This window comes from Myotis brandtii, unplaced genomic scaffold (genome assembly GCF_000412655.1).
Source record: "Myotis brandtii unplaced genomic scaffold, ASM41265v1 scaffold111, whole genome shotgun sequence".
Classification (NCBI taxonomy): Eukaryota; Metazoa; Chordata; class Mammalia; order Chiroptera; family Vespertilionidae; genus Myotis; species Myotis brandtii.
In genome coordinates, this window is record NW_005353789.1 from 5,271,451 (window position 1) to 5,291,588 (window position 20,138).

General features: G+C 36.7%; 1 protein-coding gene across 2 annotated transcripts in view; it reads left to right on the top strand.

The window, feature by feature from the left end:
* The window catches only part of CNOT6L (CCR4-NOT transcription complex, subunit 6-like), a 121,337-nt gene that overhangs the window by 56,301 nt on the left and 44,898 nt on the right, over positions 1-20,138 (top strand). For both annotated transcript variants that reach the window (XM_005857433.2, XM_014544779.1), the window contains exon 5: positions 9,951-10,040. In XM_005857433.2, coding sequence (XP_005857495.1) covers positions 9,951-10,040 — 90 coding nt within the window. The remainder of the gene's footprint in view (positions 1-9,950; positions 10,041-20,138) is intronic.

Consider the following 20,138-nt stretch of genomic DNA (forward strand, 5'->3'; position numbering starts at 1 on the left):
GCATGCGGCCTACAGCGGGAGGGAGGCAGCGTGTGGGGGAAGTGCACAAGCTGGGAGAGGAATTGAGGCAGAAGGTAAAAGCTGTTACTTAAGGGAAAGAGCCAAATGGTTTGGAACAGCCAATGGCTCAGACACTCAACACTGGGGAGAGAAGCATGGGGACCAGCCAGGCACAAATGAGCTTGCGAGGCCCCCCGGAGGTGCCCACACAGCAAAACAAATTCGAGTGGCAGTGGCTCAGGGGAGGAGGGGGGCGTGCAGGGCTGCGTGATTTCGTGCCCTGGGCTTCTAGTTGTATATATTGCTGTACCTTCTGATGAATTAAAACTGATATTAGGTAATGAACCTCTTTTCCCCTTATTAGGCTTTTCATCTTGTAATCTATGTAAATATTATAGCTATGCAAATTTTTGTTAATGTTTGTCTAATATATCTTTTCTCATCTGTTTACCTTCTACCTTTCTGTATACTTATGCTTAGGTGTACCTCTTACAAATAGCATGTAGCTGGACTTTGTTTTTAACCCAGTCTGACTTTATTTTGTTTTTAATATGTGGGCTCAGACCAGTTGCCTTACCTATATTGTAATTATTTATATTTTTGTGTTGTTACTGTCCTACTTTTTGATTCTACTCTTTGTGATTTTTTTTCTCCTTTTTTGCCTTTCTAAAAATAGGGTGGGTTTTTTCTCTTGTTTCTCAATTTATATACTTTCTTCCCTTGGTTTGGAAATTATACATTTTATTTCTAGACTCTTAAGGGATGATTTTTGAAATTTTACATTGAATATATTTTTGAAAATAATAAAATTTTAGCAACCATTTCACTGAGCTATAATTTATATATAGTTAAATTCACCCCTTTGATGAAATTGACAGACATATGCAGTTTTATAACTACCACCACAGTTGAGAAATAGAACTGTTCTATCACCCCTCAAAATTCATTTATGTTCTTTGAAGTCATTTCCCTAATCAGCTCTTGGCAGCTACTTTTCCAGAATGTCATACAGTATATAGTCTTTTGAGTCTGGATTCTTTCCTTTAGCATAATGCATTGGCAGTTTATCCATGTTGTTACATATATCGGTAGTTAATTTATATTGCTGAATAGTGTTTTATTGTGTGGATGCCCCACAAATATTTATCTGTTTACAAGTTGAAGGACATTTGAGTTGTTTCCAGTTATGAGTGATTAGAAATAAAGGCACTATAAACATTTGAACACACAAATAAGTTTATATATATATATATATACACACATATATATACACACACACACACACACACACACACACAAGTAATCATTGCTCAGCTGCCTCCTGCATGCCCCCTCCTGGGATTGACCAGGGCTTGCACCCTGATGGGGAATCGAACCTTGACCTCCTGGTTCATAGGTCAATACTCAACCAGTGAGCCACACTGGCCAGACAGCAATACGTTTTGATTTTTCTTAAATCAGCATATGATTTCTGCAAAATATCCTGCTGGAATTTTTATTGGGATTGTGTTGAATATGTAAATTATTTTGGGGAGATTCAGTATCTTAATTTTGAGACTTAATATTGCATCTTCCAATATGTGAGTACAGTATATTGCTCCATTTATGCAGGTCTTCTTTATTTCTTTAATGTTTTGTAGTTTTCAGCATGTAGATCTTGCAAATTATACTTAATTGATATATATATATTGTAATATCATTTTATTGATTTCAGAGAGGAAGGGAGAGGGAGATAGAAACATCAGTGATGAGAGAGAATCATTGGTCTGTTGCCTCCTGCACATCCCCCCTACTGGGGATCAATCCTGAAACCCCGGCATATGCCCTTGACCGGACCAATGAGCCAAACTGGGTAGGCTAACTTACTTGATATTTTTGATGCTATTGTAAGTGATACAGGTTTTTAAATTTCCAATTGATATTGTATAGAATTAAAATGCCATTGGTTTTTAAATATATTGACCCTGTCTCTAGCAACATTATAAAGTTTATTACTTCTAGGAGCTTAAGTTTTAGTCTGAATGGAGTTCATTTCATTACTTTTTATTCTGATATGCATTCTTTTCATTTCTTGCCTTACCTCATTGGCTAGGGCAATATTAAGTAGAAGTGATGACAGTGCACATACTTGCCTTATGCTTTATTTTAGAAGGAAAGCACTCAATCTTTCACCATTAATGATATCATCTGCCGTTTTTTTTGGTATATGCTTTTTCAGGTTAAATAAATTTCTACTTCACATTTGCTGAGAATTTTTATTATTTATGCAAGTTAAATTTAGTCAAATACTTTTTAAGTGTTGAGATGACTTTTCTTTTTCAGTCTGTTTATATGCTGAATTACATTGATAGATTTTCAAATATTAAACCAACCTTCTATTCCCATTTTAAATACTACTTGGTCATTACGTATTCTCTGTTTAATATATTGTTGGATTTGATTTGCTAATATTTTCTTGAGGATTTTTACATTTATGATCATGAGACATTTTTCTGTAATGTTTTTCTTACAATGTCTTTGTCTGGCTTGATTTCAGGATACTGCTTGAACTCATAAAATGGGTTGGAAAGTGTTATTAATACTTTCATTTTCTGGAATAATTTGCATAATGTTTGTATTATTATTGTGTTTTAAAATGATCAGTTGAATTTTCCAATAAAACTATATGGGCATGAATTTTCTTTGTTAAAATGTTTTTAACTACTAATTTAATTTATTTTCACTGATACAGGACATTGAGGTTATCCCTTTCTTCTAGAATAGCCACTTCAGCTTGTTCTTTTACTTTCTACCTATTTGTGCCTTTACTGTTTATATACCTTTTTCTGTTCTTTTACTTTCTACCTATTTGTGCCTTTGAATGTATAGTATGTCATAAATTTTATGTTTTATTATTCATTCTGCTAATCTGTTTTTAATCAGCGTTTAATTCACTTTTAATGTATTTGCTGATAAGGTAGAATTTATGTCTGTCATTTTGCTATTTATTTTCTATGTGCCTTATGTCCTTTTTGTTCCTCAGTTAGTGCCTTCTTGTTAAATGGATATTTTCCAGTGTACTGATTTACTTCCCTTGTTTCTTTTGTTCTGTTATTTTGAGTTGTTTTCTTAGTGGTTACCCTGAAGATTACAGTCAACATATTAATTTATAGTAATCTAATTTGGATTACATTAAATTTTAAAAAAACTTTGTATCTAAAGCTCCATTCACTCTCATTTATGCTGTTATTTCATAAATATTTTCATTTATACATTTTGTGCCCGTAATTATAAATTTATAATTATTGCTGTATGCAGTTGTCTCTTATATGAGACTAGTAGCCCGGTGCATGAAATGCGTGCACATTAAAAGGCGATTAATTAGAGGAAATATTTTAATATTGCTATTTGCCCTTTCTCTATAATAGAAGTGTCAGAGATGGAAGAAATTAGTAAAATGTATATGACCTCCTGTCAGAGTCTGGGGCGCACCATGGGACCCAGAGTCAAGTCCCCATCCACCCACAAGCGCCTCGAAATCATGCAAGACCCAGACCCGGCCGGCCCCACCCCCATTGGGCTAGATCCAGACCCGGCCGGTCCCACTCTTGTCAAGCCCCACCGGGCGGGGGGCACAGCCTCAGGTCCCCTGGCCTGGCGCCGGGCTGGGGCGGGGGGTGTAGCCTCAGGTCCCCTGGCCTGGTGCCAGGGTGGGGGTGCGACCTGAGGTTTCCTGTCAAGCCCCATGGGGGGGGAGGACGCGCGCACGCAGCCTCAGGTCCCTGCTGATTGCTTGTTAAGGGTTAAGGCTCATTACAGGAACTCGGCCTCCACTGTGGGTGCAGCCATCCTGTGTTACGGAAACCCCACCTCCGCTGTGGGCGCCGCCATCTTGTGTTACGGAAACCCCCACCTCCACTGTGGCCGCCGCCATCTTTGTGATGGAATGATGGTCAATTTACATATTCCCTCTTTATTATATAGGATAGGAACAAAAAGAATTAAAAGCAAAAATTACATTTATATGCACCTATGTAGTTATTTTACTAGTTCTCTTTTATTTTTTCGTATTGATTCAAGTTACTGTTCAGTGTCCTTTTATTTCAGCCTGAAGGAATCCCTGTAGTATTTCTTGTAGGGCTGGTCTGCTAGTCACTCAATTTTTGTTTATCTGAAAATGTCTTAATTTCTTTTTTATTTTTGAAGGCTATTTTTACTATACATGCAATTCTTGATGGACAGTTTTTATTCTTCTTTCAGCACTTTTAATATGTCATTCTATTGTCTTTTGGCCTCTATGGTTTTGATGAGAAATCTGCTATTAATCTTATTAAGGATCTGTACCTGAGTCACTACTTTCCCATTGCTTTGAAGGGTCTTTTTGTCTGTGATGTCCCACAGTTTTATTACAGTTTGTCTAGGAGTGGATCTCTTTCACTTTAACTTGCTTGGAGTTTGCTCAGCTTTTTGGATGTGTATAATGTTTTCATCAAATTTGGGATGCTTTTGATCACTATTTATTCAAAAATGTTTTTTCTGTACTTTTCTTTCTTCCTCTCTGGGACTCCCATTATGTTTATATTGGTACATTTGATATTGTCTGATAGATCTCTGAGCTCTGTTCATTTTTCTTCATTCTTTTTTCTTTCTGTTCCTCAGACTGTATAACATCAACTGACCCATCTTAAAGTTCATAGATCTTTTTTTTTTTAACCTAGTACTGTTCTTGAGCCCTTCTATTGTACTTTTTAACATCATAAATTTTATTTTGCTTTAATTTCTATTTTTAATATTCTCAATTTGGTGAGACATTTCATACTTTTAAATTTTTAGTCATAATTTTCTGTAGTTCTTTGAACACATTAAAATAGTGGATTTTAAAAGTCTTTTTTAGTAAGTCCTTGCTAGGGTTTTTATTTTCCTTGGGGACAATTTACATTGATTGCTCTTTTCTTCTGTGAATGGGACATACTCTCTTGCTTCTTTCCATGCTTTCTAATTTTTTTGTTAAGAACTGGACATTTTAAGTAATATGGCAACTCTGAAATCAGAATCTCTTTCCTTCCCAGGGTTGTTTGTTGTTGCTACTTTGTTGTTTGTCACTTTAGTGATCTTATAACTAATACTTTGAAGTCCATATTTTTTATCGTGTATCACCATTGAAGTCTTTATTCAGTTTTTGGTGATCAGAGATTTCCTTGAATGCCTGAAACCAATAAATCTGTTCTGTCTTGGCCTAATGGCCCTATGTGTGTTGGGACACGCTGTCAGTACTCAGCCAGTAAGTTTATAACTCTGCCTTAGCCTTCACTTTATACTTTTGCATAGCTAGAAGGTCAGACAGAGGTGAGAGCTTAGGCTATTTTTAGTTGTTTCTAAGTATGTGCCTAGTGCACCATAAACATATGGCCTTCTAGGCTTCCCGGGATATGTCAGTGCTTTGCAAGACTCCTATTGACATCTTATTCCCAAACTTCTCCTTTTAATTGTTTTGGGTAGCTTATTGTTTGCTTCAGTTGTTTCCATGACCTCAGGCAGCCACAAAGTTAAAACATTTTCTAGTAATGGTTTCTCAAACATGCTCCCAAAACCTTTCTCTCCCCTCCAGGTAGAAGTCTTTTTTTAGCACTAGGCAAGAGTCAGGGAACCACCACTTAGGTCAGATAATGGTTGGTTTGGGGGAATGAGGCTTTGAAAGGCTCCAATTCAGTTTTGGTTGCTCTTGTGGTTTTTCAGGCTGCCTTGGCAACGAAGGGACCAAGAGAAGTTAAAACTCCACAAATTGCTGCTCTTATCTATATTGTGTCTTTTCTCCTGAGTAAATGCTTTCTGGATTATTATTTGGTTAATTTCCAGAGTTCCAAAATAGTTGATTCTGATAATTTTTACTAGTATTATTTTGTTATGACCAAATAGTATGCTTTGTATTATTTTATTTCTTTTAAATATTATACTAGTAGCTTGTTTATGACTCAAAATATGGTCTCTCAGGCGAATGTTCATGTGCAGCTGAAAAGAATGTGTATTTTTCTGTTTATGAGTAGATATTGGACGAAGTGGGGGGTCTTCTTCCCCACTGGGTACTCCTGGCGGGTAGAGTTTTTACAATATCCCGAGAAAAAGAATTTTCTCAGACTTGGATGGGAGAATGAGTGATTTTTATTTGTGTGGAATTAAATCCCTGTGTTTCCTTCGAAAGTCCCATTTTCCTTTGTCCAGTTATAGAAAAAGTATAGCTGGGTTTTCAGTAAGGCTTAGAAGCAAAGCCAGTATCCATAGTTTCCTTTCCATGTTGGCGCTGTGTCCAGTTCAGCATCAGGCTAGCTGTAGTCATTAGTTCATCGCATGTGGGCAAATGCTAAGGAGCAGAGTGAAAGAGCCCCACAAGCCAGAAGTCAAGCACAATGTGCCAAAGGCACAAGAGGGTGAGTTTCTTTGTTCATGGAATTAATATCTTCCCATAATCCCAAATCTTCATGCCTTGCAGTGGCCGTGCCCATTCTGGCCAACTACCTCTGTTCCCAGATGTGATTGATAGGCAAGTATCTTCCCTGTCACTCCAACTTTACTGGGCATCTTCCCTTTGTCCAGTCCACTTCCCCCAGTGTTTTGCAGGAAGCATGTCTATAATGTCTGGCCTTCCCTTTGCTCCTTTTCTGTTATTAATAACTAGGGGCCCAGTGCACGAATTCGTGCACCTTGAAAGGAACTGTGGGCCACGAGGCTGCAGTAGGCACAGAGGCGGGTCTTGGCCCATTCTCTATGCCCCCGCCTGGCCCCTTCCACCACAGCCCCCAGTCCCCTGTCTGCTGGCAGTCCTGCTCCCGCTGCCACAGCTCCCATGCACTGATGGTGACACCCCACTTGCTCCCGCTAACGGCACGGAGCGATTGGGGTCGGCACCAGCAGCAGGTGTGACAGCTGGTGCTGTCAGTGGGTACTAGTGGTGGCTGCTGCCCCGATCACCCCTCAGGAGCAAGGGAAGGTGGAGAAGCCCTCAGGGGCGATCAGGGCCGGCAGCTGCCACTCACACCTGCTGATGGCACCAGGTAAATTGGGACCAGAGCCGGGCACTGGCAGCAGGTGCGAGTGTGGCTGGCGCCCAGAGCCGGGCACTGGCAGCAGGTGCGAGTGTGGCTGGCGCCAGCAGTGGGTGCAAGCGGGGCTGGTGCCAGCAGCAGGTGCGAGCACCGGGCGGGACTGTGGCATGCGGGAGCAAAGAATTTTCAGTAACCATCAGAGGCTTGCCCCGATGACAGTGACCGGCGCCCAGCCTTGGCCTGGTGCTCCCACTCACCTGCTCCACCATCCTACCGTGGCCAACGCTCACCATATTCTGCACATGCCCCCTGGTGGTAAGCACACGTCATAGCATCCGGTTGTTGCGTTGTTCTGCTGTTCGGTCTATTTGCATATTAGCCTTTTATTATATAGGATTAGCTAATCACAGCTGTATCCAGATCAAGTTGGTTGACAGTGTTAGTAGAGGAATGCTGAAGTATCGAATAATGTCATGCAACCTTTGGAGATATTCTCTATATTCTAGCTTCCATTGTTGCTAATGAATTTTGTTGCCATTCTCATGTGTTCTTCTTTTGAAGTAATTGGTCCTTTTCCCCTATCTCAGTGGTCGGCAAACTGCGGCTTGCAAGCCACATGCGGCTCTTTGGCCCCTTGAGTGTGGCCACGAAGTTTCAATTGCACTGTACGGGCGCGCCCGCACGTAGTATTTTGTGGAAGAGCCACACTCAAGGGGCCGCAGTTTGCCGACCACTGCCCTATCTGATGTGAAAGTCTTCTGCTTGCTATGGGCATTCTCTAGTTTATAGTAAGATGAAAAATGAAATCCTTTCATAAACTTCTTTGTATACATTGTGCTTCATGTATCTGTTGATTCTTTTTTTTTTTTTAACAAGCTTTTGAAAGTTTGTAGCCCCCCTACCCCCAAATATTGCCTCTTTTAACTTCTCTCTTTAAACTCTCTTTCTGGCTAGGAGTTAGGCTGTGCTTACTATTTATTGTAGTAGTTGTATATTAGAATCAAAAATTTTCTCTAGTGTCCTTGCTTTTATTCTCTGTTGTCTTTGGGTTTTCCCAGAGACTCTTTAAATAGGGTCCAAGGTTTGCAGTTACTTGAGACAGAGTCCTGTAGATTTATGATTAGGTCTGTCTTTTAGCGAGCCTGAGCTGGTTTTACCCTCACCCACATTAGGATACAGGGACCTGGAGTATAGGGTATTTCTCTTACCCCAGGTTGGTTAAGTTTTGGTAAAATCCTAATTTATCATATTCTGGTAAATTATTTTCTTTGTGGGTAGGACTGTTAAAGAGACATTACATTCCCCCTTCCCCTGCAAGAAAAGGCAAAACTTTTCTTCAGTCTTTAAAAAATATATATATTTTTTTTATTGATTTCAGAGAGGAAGGGAAAAGGAGAGAGAGATAGAAACATCAATGATGAGAGAGAATCATTGATTGGCTGCCTCCTGCATGCCCCCTACTGGAGATTGAGCCTGCATCAAACCACTGCCTAGCTCAGTGATGGCGAACCTATGACACGCGTGTCAGAGGTGACACGCGAACTCATTTTTTTGGTTGATTTTTCTTTGTTAAATGGCCTTTAAATATATAAAATAAATATCAAAAATATAAATCTTTGTTTTACTATGGTTGCAAATATAAAAAAATTTCTATATGTGACACGGCACCAGAGTTAAGTTAGGGTTTTTCAAAATGCTGACACGCCGAGCTCAAAAGGTTCGCCATCACTGGTCTAGCTCAAGATACAGCATTTTTGTCATCCCAGAACAGTTCCTTTTCCTACTTTTAAGGATTTTGGAAACCAAGGCTTTTGTAGAGTAATTTTACACTTCCACCAGCAATTTATGAGAGTTCCAAGTACTCCACATTTCTTTCTAACACTTTGGTGGTTAATATTTTTTAATTTTAGCCAAATTGCTGGGTGGGTGTTGCATTGAAGATTTTGTTTGTTTAATAGGTAAACCTTCATTTCTGGAATTTCTATGTTTTTTGTTTTTTCAAATCTGTTTACAAGGCTGCTCTTGCATGTTTATCTTAACAAATATCTCCTTTACTAGTATTTCTTAAGAGAATATAGAGACTGTTAACAATAGCTTGTTTTTTGGTATTTGATAAACCTGTACTCCTAGTACTCAGATATCCCTGATCAGTATCATAAAAAAATTACTTTCCTCTCACAGTTTACTAACTCATCTTGGTAATAGTTTTTTTTTTTTCACATGAAATGTCTTTTCTTTTCTCATATGTAATACAAATATTCCAACTAGGATGACCCTCCTTTTTTTTTTTTAATCCTTAGCCGAGGATATTTTTTCCTATTGATTTTTAGAGAGAGTAGAAGGGAGAAGGAGAGACAGAGAGAAACACCAATGTGAGAGAGACACATCCATTGGTTGCCTCCAACGCCGAGAGCCTGCAACCGAGGTATGTGCCCTTGACTGGAATCGAACCCGAGACCCTTCAATCTGCAGGCTGATGCTCTATCCACTTAGCCAAACCAGCTAGGGCCTCCCTCTTTTTCATATCACTCATTCTTTCTCATACCAGGCTTTTTTTGTTTCTCAGTTAAAATATTGTCTTTAAAGATAAAGGTAGAACCTATAAGGGTTACTTCAAGTTCCAAGTTGTGGTATTATTTCAGAATTTACTAAGATTAATATTTATATGCTATGTGTCTTTGTATACATGTGATTTTGACAAACAAATTATAGGGGATATAAATAGTGAAATATGGAAAGAAATAACTTGAAGTTTTTCTTTTTGAATATCTTAACAAAGAGAGTGTTTCTTTAAATTCACATTTCTTTACATTTATGTTTAGATTAAGTATAGTAAAATTCACTATCAAAATAATTTTTTTTTTATTGTGTACATTTGTCTGGTCTTACTGTTACATGTCTTACAGATTGTATTTTTGTCTTCTATTTTAGGCAATCCTTTATCACAGGATATTCTCAATTTATACCAGGACCCAGATGGAACCCGAAAGCTACTGAACTTCATGCTTGACAATCTTGCAGGTAACTATTAATGACAAAGCAGTAAACTCTACAGATATTACCATCGACTAATATGTTGCTTAAGAGCATCAGACCGTTTTTTAAAAAATCCTCACTTGAGGATATGCTTTTATTGACTTATGGAAAAGGAGGGGGGAAGAGAGAGAGAAACACTGATGTGAGAGAGAAATATCGATTGGTTGCTTCTCCAACTGGCAGGGTATGTGCCCTAACCAGGGATTGAACCCACAGCCTTTCAGTGCACAGGACAGCACTCCAACCATCTGAGCCTTCAGGGCACAGGACAAAGCTCCAACCAACTGAGCCACACCAGCCTAGGTACATCTGATCATTTTTTTTATAAGCCCTTATATGTTTGGAATTTCTGCCAATAGTGAATCCCAGGGTAGTGGGACAGTGTTCTTTTCTTATACTGATTGGTTTCTGTTTACCAAACAATATGTAAGGAGCTGTAGTTACATTATCTCTTTTAGTCTTTCTAAGAACCTAGGAGGTAGGAATTTTTACTGGTTTTATAGGCAAATTCTGAGATTCAAAGAATAAAGCAATTTACCCAAGTAAACAGCTAATTAATGACAGAGCCATGAACCCAAGATTGTCTTGCTTTTAATCACAAAGATACATAATTACCAGTTTGAATTTGATGCAGATTGTGTAGAACTAACACATTGTGCACATTTTTCATGAATGAGATGTGACTGGTTTGATTCTCTACACATTTGTGAAAATTTTACTAGCAGGATTTTAATTAAGAACACCAGATTTATAATAGTCAGATAATATATTCCAAATGGAAGTTATTTTTAATAAGAAGGCTATTAAGTATTTGACTTTTTTTTTGCTTAAGACTCAAAATATGGGTACGTATAGAAATGCTACTAAATTCAGATTTTTTAAAAATAATGCTTTTCTAAAATATAGAATCCTGAAATAGCTAGAGAAATCTAGATTTCAGCAAAGAGGCCATTGTCACAATATTTGGCTATACAGTGGGGCCTTGACTTACGAGTGTCCCGACGAACGAGTTTTTCGAGATACAAGCCGTCTCTCGGCCAATTTTTTGCTTTGAGTTGCGAGCTAAAATTCGGGTTATGAGCCAGCTTCAGATACCCCACCGCTAGTTGGCGCAGCGAACGTCACAGTGAACACCACAACATCAGCCCAGCATCACATGTCTCACTCGTTCACTGTTGATTTGACATATGAGTAATTTGAGTTACGAGCTCCATCACGGAATGAATTAAACTCGTAAGTCAAGGCCCCACTGTACTTTTGGAAATTCTCTCCATGATAGAGGACACTTACATACAAAATTTTTTAAAATAGATTTACAATAAGGTAAAACCTGATTAATAACTAAATAACTAGAGGCCTGGTGCATGAAATTCGTCCACTCGAGGGGGGGGTGGGGTCCCTCAGCCCAGCCTGCGACCTCTCGCAGTCCGGGAGCCCTCAGGGGATGTCCGACTGACGGATATCCTTAGCACTGCTGTAGAGGCGGGAGAGGCTCCCACCACCGCTGCTGTGCTTACCAGCCATGATCCTGGCTTCTGGCTGAGTGGCACTCCCCCTGTGGGAGCACACTGACTACCAGGGGGCAGCTTCTGCATTGAGCGTCTGCCCCCTGGTGGTCAGTGCGTGTCATAGTGACCAGTCCTTCCACCGTTTGGTTGATTTGTATATTAGCCTTTCATTATATAGGCTATAAAGACTAAAAGTTTTGATAGGAGAGAGAGAAACTTATTAGAGAGGTATTTTTAGTAAAAGTTTAAGAGTATTTGGCTGTATATGTATTATGTGTATGCTGTTTCCTTCTAGCTTTAAAATTAAATATCTCTCATGTCTATGACCCAGCAATATGGGATGTGTGTGGTTTGTCTGTGGGTATAATTTTCAAGTTTTTCATATGTTTTAGATATAAGCTATTTGTTGGTCTATATGTTGCAGATACCTTCTCCCATGGTGTTGTTTGGTTTTTCACTCTCTTAATTTATCTTTTGATGAACAGAAAAAATTATAACATACTTAAATTTGTTGATCTTTTCTATTAAGGTACTGCCTTTGTGTCCTCTTTAAGAATTTTTTCCTACCCCAGGCTCATGAATGTATTCCCCCAAGTTATTATCCAAAAACTATATTTCTTACTTGTAACAGTAGGAGCTATAATATTTCTGGCATTGAAGTTTGTATAATACAAGAGTCAATTTTTATAACTTTGTCATATGTAAATTAAATTGACCCTGAGGTATTTATTGAAAAAACTGTCCTTTCATTACTGTTTTTAGTGCCATTTTTGTCATATATCATTAATGTATGTATGAGTGTGTTTCTAGATTCTGTATTCTCTTCCATTAGCCCTTGTGACAGTGTTTTAATATGGAAAAACACCTTAAGATTCAGTAGAGTAAGTCTTCCCCCTTGATTTGATTCTAGTCTTGGCTAGTTTTGCCCCATGCTGCTTTTACCTTGATTTTTCATTAAAATTTTTAGAAAGGGCTTTTCAAATTTCTTCTCTCCCAAAAAATATAAGGATTTTTATTGAGAATATATTGAATTTATATATTGCTTTGGAAAGAATTGGCATTTTTGCCACACTGGGTCTTCTATCAATCCAGAATATTCTTTTATTTATTGTGCCTTCTCTAATTTCTCTCAATATTGAGGTTTAGGTTTTTGTGCAGTGAGTGGTCTTGTGTATTTTTTATTACATTTATTCTAGGTATTGACTTTTTGATGCTCTTATGAATAGTCTTTTTGAAAATAGGTCTTAATGATTATTGCTGATACAGAAATACAATTTGAGTTTTGTATATTTATTGGTATTCAGCCACCTTGCTGAGCACTTTCTAAATGCCTTTGGTAAGTACAAATTCAGCACTTTGCTAAACTCTTTTTAATACTAATGTATTTTTGTTTCAATTTATATAATAGTACCATTTGCAAGTAATGACACTTTTATTACTCTTTCTAATTCTTATGTCTTTTATTTCTTTTCCTTGCCTCATTGTACTTGCTACCACCACCAGTAAAATGCTAACTAAAAGTGAAAATGAGCATCCATGTATAATTTAATAATTTGTTAACTTTTAATAATTCATGACTAACTATGATGTTCATTGTAGTTTTCATATACATAACTTTTATCAGGTTAAGGAAGTTTTCTATTTCTAGTTTCCTAGGAGAGTGTTTTATTTTTTAATATGAATAAATATTGCATTTTATCAAATGCATTTTCTCTATTGAGATGAGCATATAACTTTTGTTCTTCATTAATTTGGCAAATGCATTGCTTGTTTTTCATGTTATACCACCTTTGTATTCTTGGAATAAACACAAGTACTTTATAATATATTATCATTGTTATATATCCCTATATTCAGTTTATTAATACTTTACTTAGGATGTTTAGCATGTGGGTTTGAGTGAAATTGGCCAGTAATTTTCCTTTCTTCAGTAACCTTGTCAAGTTTTTGTTATTAAGATTATTTGGCCTCATAACATTTATTGAGAGGGATTGTCTCATTTTCTATTATTTGGAAGAATTTATGTAAGGTGGGTGTTCTTTCTTTCTTAAATGTTTTTTAGAATACATCCGAGCCAGGTCTTTCTTTGTAGGAAGTTTTCAATTACTGATTTAATTTCTTTAATAACTATAGTACTGCTTTGATTCTCCATTTCTCTCTTTACCAATATCTGAAAGTTATATTTTTTGGTAATTTTTCCATTTTATCTAAATCTTCCAATTTATGGATATATAGTTGTTCAGAATATGTTTTTATGATCTTTTAAAGTCTTTTGACATATAGTGATAATCTCTTTTTCATTCCAGATATTAGTTACTTGTGTTGCCTCTATTTACTTCATGCATAGTCTTGCCTGGAGATTTATCAATACTTTCTTTGGGAAAAAAACCCACCAATTTTTGGCTTTGTTAATTCTGTTATATTTTTTTAGTATCAGAATTTTCTTTATCTTTATTTCCTCCTTCTGCTTTCTTTGGGTTCCATTTGCTGTTCCTTTTTAAACTTTCTAATACTAAATAATTAATTTTAGACTTTTTTCCCCCCAAAGGAGTTATTTATAAATATCTCTCTAAACATGGCTTTTAGCTGCATCCCACAAATTTTAATTTGTATTATTTTCATTATCATTTAGTTCAGCATTATTTTCTAATATCTCTCATCATTTCTTCTTTGGTGAGTCATTTAGAAGTTTCTTTATTTCCAGGGAAGTTGTTCTAGTTTTCTTTGTCATTGACTTCTAGCTTAATTCCATTGTGATCAGAGAACATACACTGAGTGATTATAATTTAAATTTTAAAAATATATTATTTATTACCCAGCACATACTTAATTTTCGTAAATGTTAAGTATGCACTTAAAAAGAATGTGCATTCTATAGTTGTTTGGTGCTGCAATATTTACATATTAGTTTTTTAATTGCTTGAATGCATTATAAATACTTAATGATTACTTTGTTTTTATTCATTATTGATAGAGCTATGTTAAAATATCTCCCTTTTATTGTAGATTTGGTTATTATTGTAGCTCTTACAACCTTTTAATTATATATATTGAGGGTATATTTTCATTTGTTTCATCTTTCTGGTTATTTGAAACTTTCACCATTATGTTCTTCTTACTTTGAGTTTCAATTTCTTTGTTAAAGTACTTTTGTTTGTTGATTTGTTTTCTGAGCCCATTAAATTGCCTGTCTGTATTTTCTTGCATCTTGTTGAGTGTTTTCAGAACTGCAATCTTGAATTCTATGTCATTTCCGTCACATATTACCATGTCCTTAAGTTTGTTTACTGGAGATTTTTTGTTTTATTTTTGAACTGTCTTGCTACCTTGGTTATTCATGGTATTTGATGGATTCCTTCTCTGTCTAGGTATCCAGTAGTCTGCACTGAATCACAAGGTTGTTGTGTGTTTTTGTTGTTGTTGTTGTTTTGTTTTGTTTTTAAGCTCTCGCACTTCTTTGGCTTTTCAGGTCCCTGCAGAGTGATGAAAAATGGCCTGTGCTTGATGGGAAGGGGGGCGCCTCCTTGATTTCTTAAGGATAGTTTCATTTAATACAGAATTCACGGTTGATGCTTCTTTTCTTTCAGCACTTGAAAAATGTTGTGCCAGTTTCTCTGGCTAACAAGTTTTCAGAAAAGAAACACATTGTTTCTTTACAGGCAATGTGTCATTTCTCTTTGATGTTTTTGAGAGTCTTTGTCTTTAGTTTTCATCAGTTTAATTACTAGTATAATGTGTCTTGGTGTGATTTGTTTGAGTTTATTCCGCTTAAAGTTTGCTTACCTTCTTGAATTTGTAGCTATATGTCATTTACTAAATTTGGGAATTTTTAGTCATTATCTCTTAAGAATACTGTTGAAATTTATGTTCTTTCTCTCCTTTTTCTGCACTACGATGATATGAATCTTAGAGCTTTTGTAGTAGTCCCACAGGTCCCTCAAGCTCACTCCTCCCCCCGCACCAGTTTATTTTCTTTTTATTTATGTTGAACAAATTCTGTTGATTCTTAAATTCCCTCATTTTATCTTTTTAAATCTTTATTATTGTGCCCTTCTGTGAGTTTTGTTAGTTTATTGTATTTTTTCAGTTCAATAATTTCATTTGGGTCCTATTTATTTATTCATTTTCACTTTAAACGACACTTTAATTTTTAGGCAAACAGAAGTAAAGCACTACATACTAGGGTATCTAGGACCTTGGAAGGGTCGTGAATTGGAGGCATAGCATATGGGGTGTGTCCTTTCTCTTTCTGGGCACCAATTTGGCCTTTGATCTTGGCCATGGTGAAAACTCCTCTGCCCATCCAGGTGGCTGCTCTGGCCACCCAAGACACAATTGTCCAAAAACTCAGGTTTTAGTAATGAGGCCGATGACCCAGATGTCTAGGCTTCGTGCCAAAGCATTGTTTCTTTTATAAATAACACTTAAAATTCTCCTGGTTCCGGGGACCTGAGGTTCAAGATCCAAGGTGTCAAGAGGATTGGTTCCCTCCCGAAGGCTCAGGAAAGAATCTGTTGCAGGCTTTGCTCTGAGCTTCTCAAATGCTTAGTGTTTATTAGTTTGTGACTGCATTGCCCTGATCTCTGCCCCTGTCATCAGATAGCTTCTGAGAACCCAATTTGGTCTTTTAAAAAAAAATGTCACTTATGCTTCTTTGCTGGGGTTTTCTGCTTTTTTTTCCTTCTTGCATTTATTTCAAGAGAATTTATCATTATTTTCTGAAACAGCTTTATGATGGCTGCTCTAAAATCTCTGTCAGATAATTTCAACATCTGAATGATCTCTGTTGGCATTTGTTAGTCTTTTCTTTTGTACGTTTTTCCTGGTGTTTGGTATGACCAGTGATTTTCAGTTGTACCCTGGATATTTGGAATATTATGTTAGGAGACTCTTGATTTTTTTAAAATCTCAATTTTAGCAGACAGTTGCCCAGTTTAGTTTTATTTATTTTTATTTCTTTTAATCTTTATTATTGAAAGTATTACATAGGTCCTCCTTTTCCCCCCATTAACCTCTTCCAGCCCTCTCCCGTCCTCCACCCCAGCTCCCTGTTTAATTTTAGCATGTAGGTTCTGTCAGCCCTTCCAGACTCAGGTGACACCCCTAGTATGGACAAACCACATCCAGTGCTTCTGACCACTGTGAGATCTCTCTCTCTCTTGGGCTCTGCTAGCGTGTTGCCATCAGCAACATTAATTTACCCACATTGCCGAAGAAGAAAGGAATAGAGAGGAACTATAAAAATAGCTGGTAAACAATTAAGAAAATGGCAATAAGTACGTATCTAACAATAATTACATTAAAGGATCATAAGAAACTACTGTGAACAATTATGTACCAACAAATTGGACAACCTAGAAGAAACATAAATTCCCAGAAATACACAACCCATCAAATCTGAATTATGATGAAATAGAAAATCTCAAAAACCTTCCAACAAACAGAAGTTCAGGACTAGACCAGTGATGGCGAACCTATGACACGTGTGTCAGAAGTGACACACGAACTCATTTTTTTGGTTGATTTTTCTTTGTTAAATGGCCTTTAAATATATAAAATAAATATCAAAAATATAAATCTTTGTTTTACTATGGTTGCAAATATAAAAAAATTTCTATATGTGACACGGCACCAGAGTTAAGTTAGGGTTTTTCAAAATGCTGACACACCGAGCTCAAAAGGTTTGCCATCACTGGACTAGACAGTGTCCCTATTGAATTCTACCAAATATTCAAACGAGATTTAACATCATTCTTTCTCAAACTCTTCCAAATAATAGAAGAGGAGGGAACTCTTCCAAACTTACTTTATGCTGCCAGCATTCCCCTAATACCAAAACCAGACAAGGATGCCGCAAGATGAGAAAATTACAGGCCAATATTCTTTTTTTAAAAAAATATGTTTTTATTGATTTCATTCTAGAGAGGAAGGGAGAGGGAGAAAGAGAGAGAAACATCAATGATGAGAGGGAATGATTGGTCGGTTGCCTCCTGCATGCCCCCCACTGGGGATTGAACCCGCAACCCGGGCATGTGTCTTGACTGGGACTCGAACCGTAACCTCCTGGTTCATAGGTAGACGCCCAACCACTGAGCCACGCCGGCTGGGCCAGGCCAATATTCTTGATGAGCAGAGATGCAACAGTCCTCAACTAAATGTTAACAAAATGGAATTCAACAATACATTAAAAGATCATATATCATGATTAAGTAGGCTTTATACCAGACATGTAAAGATGGTTCACCATCCACATTAACAAAATGAAAGATAAAAATCAAATGATCATCTTAATAGATGCAGGAAAGCATTTGACAAAATTCAACATGTATTTTATGCTAAAAACTCTTAAAGTGGGTATAGAGGGGATGCACTTCAATATAATAAAGGTCATAAATGACAAGCCACAGCTAACATTATACAAGTCAAGGGTACTCAGTCTCACCACTTCCATGCAGTGTAGTACTGGAGGTCTGAGCCAGAACAGGTAGGCAAGAAAAAGAAATAAAAAGCATCCAAATTGGAAAGGAAGAAACTGTCACAATTTACAGATGACATAATATTATATCTAGAAAAATGTAAAGACTTTGTAAAAGGGAACTCTTGTGTATTGTGGTGGGACTGTATATTGGTGGAACCACTATGGAAAGTAGAATTACCATATGTTCCAGTAATTCCACTTTTGAGTATTTATCCAATGAAAATGAAAACAGTAACTCAGAAAGATATCTGCATTTTTATGTTCATTGGAGCATTTATAACAACCAAGGTATGGAAACAGCCTAAGTGTCTATGAATGGATGCATAGATAAATAAATTACGGTATATGTACTGGTATATGCACACAATGGAACATTAGTCATAAAAAGAATGAAATCTTATCATTTGCAACAACATGGGTGGACCTTAGGGACATTATACTATGTGAAATAAGTCAGAGAAAGATAAATACCATATGATCTCTCTAATATGTGGGGGAGGGGGATAAGCTCATAGATACAGAAAACAGATTAGTGGTTGCTAGAGGTAGTGAGGGGAGATATGGGTGAAGGGGGACAGAAGGTAAAAAGGAAAAATATATGTTGCATTATTGAGCAACAACAACATAAAGGGGTAGGGAATAGATCAAATATTCAAAAACAAATTTTAACAGAAATTGGAATATATTTAGAATTAAACAACAGTAAGCTATATAAAGGAAAATTATATGGGTAGCAAGATGAGAATTGAATGAAAACGTATACCGTGGAACTCCTGGTTTTTTTTGTTTTTTTTTTTTTTATTTTTTTATTTAGGAACAAATATAATATTTAGTGGATTTAAAAAAGTGAGATTGAAGAAAGTCTGAATACTGCTTGGAGATTTGATATTTAGAAAGCACTGTTAATTTGTTTTTAGATGTGATAATATCGTCATCAGTAACTTTTACAGATACATACTAAAACATTTATTGAAGACATGAAATGTCTGGGATCAGCTTTAAATAATCTATGTGTAGGGAATAGATTGAAGTATAGATGAATCAAGATTGTTCAAGGGTTTATAATTATTGAAGCTGGGTAATGGATATTAGAGATTCAGTACATGATGCTCTCTACACCTTTGTATATGTTAGAAATTTTCCATACTAAAAAGTGGAATTAACAAACAAGAGCAAAGACTTCATAATACAATACAAAACAAAACAAGTAGATTTTTTAAGTATTTGTCACTCTTGAATATATTCTCATTGTAAAAAAATGTTAAAATTCCTGTTAAGACTAGAATTTCCTTTTATCACTATCTTTAATTCTAGTTTTATCCATGTAAATCAGGGGTTGGGGAACGTCCGGCTGTGGGCCATATAAGGCCTGAGAAATCATTTGGTCTGGCCCTTCCAAGGTATTAGGGGTGAGTTAAATGTTTGACTAAATATAGCAGGCTAATTTTTTTCCCCTTTATTGATTAAGATATTACAAATGTGTCTTTATCCCCCCAATGTCCCCTCATCCCCCCAATCCTGCCCTCACCATCACCCCCTGTTGTCCACATCCATCGCTTATGCTTATATGCATGCATACAAGTCCTTTGGTTGATCTCTCCCCCTCACCCCCACCCTCCCCTACCTTCCTTCTGAGTTTTTTTTTTTTATCATATTGAAACGATTATATTCTCCTTTTTAGTGCTTTTCCCTTAAGTGATTTTTTTGTTTGTTTTCAAAGTGAGTATTTTTTTTAATTTTTTCCCCTTTATTGAATAAGATATTACAAATGTGTCCTTATCCCCCCAATGTCCCCTCATCTCCCCAATCCTGCCCTCACCCTCACCCTCACCCCCTGTTGTCCACATCCATCACTTATGCTTATATGCATGCATACAAGTCCTTTGGTTGATCTCTCCCCCTCACCCCCACCCTCCCCTACCTTCCTTCTGAGTTTTTTTTTTTTATCATATTGAAACGATTATATTCTCCTTTTTAGTGCTTTTCCCTTAAGTGATTTTTTTGTTTGTTTTCAAAGTGAGTATTTTTTTTAATTTTTTCCCCTTTATTGAATAAGATATTACAAATGTGTCCTTATCCCCCCAATGTCCCCTCATC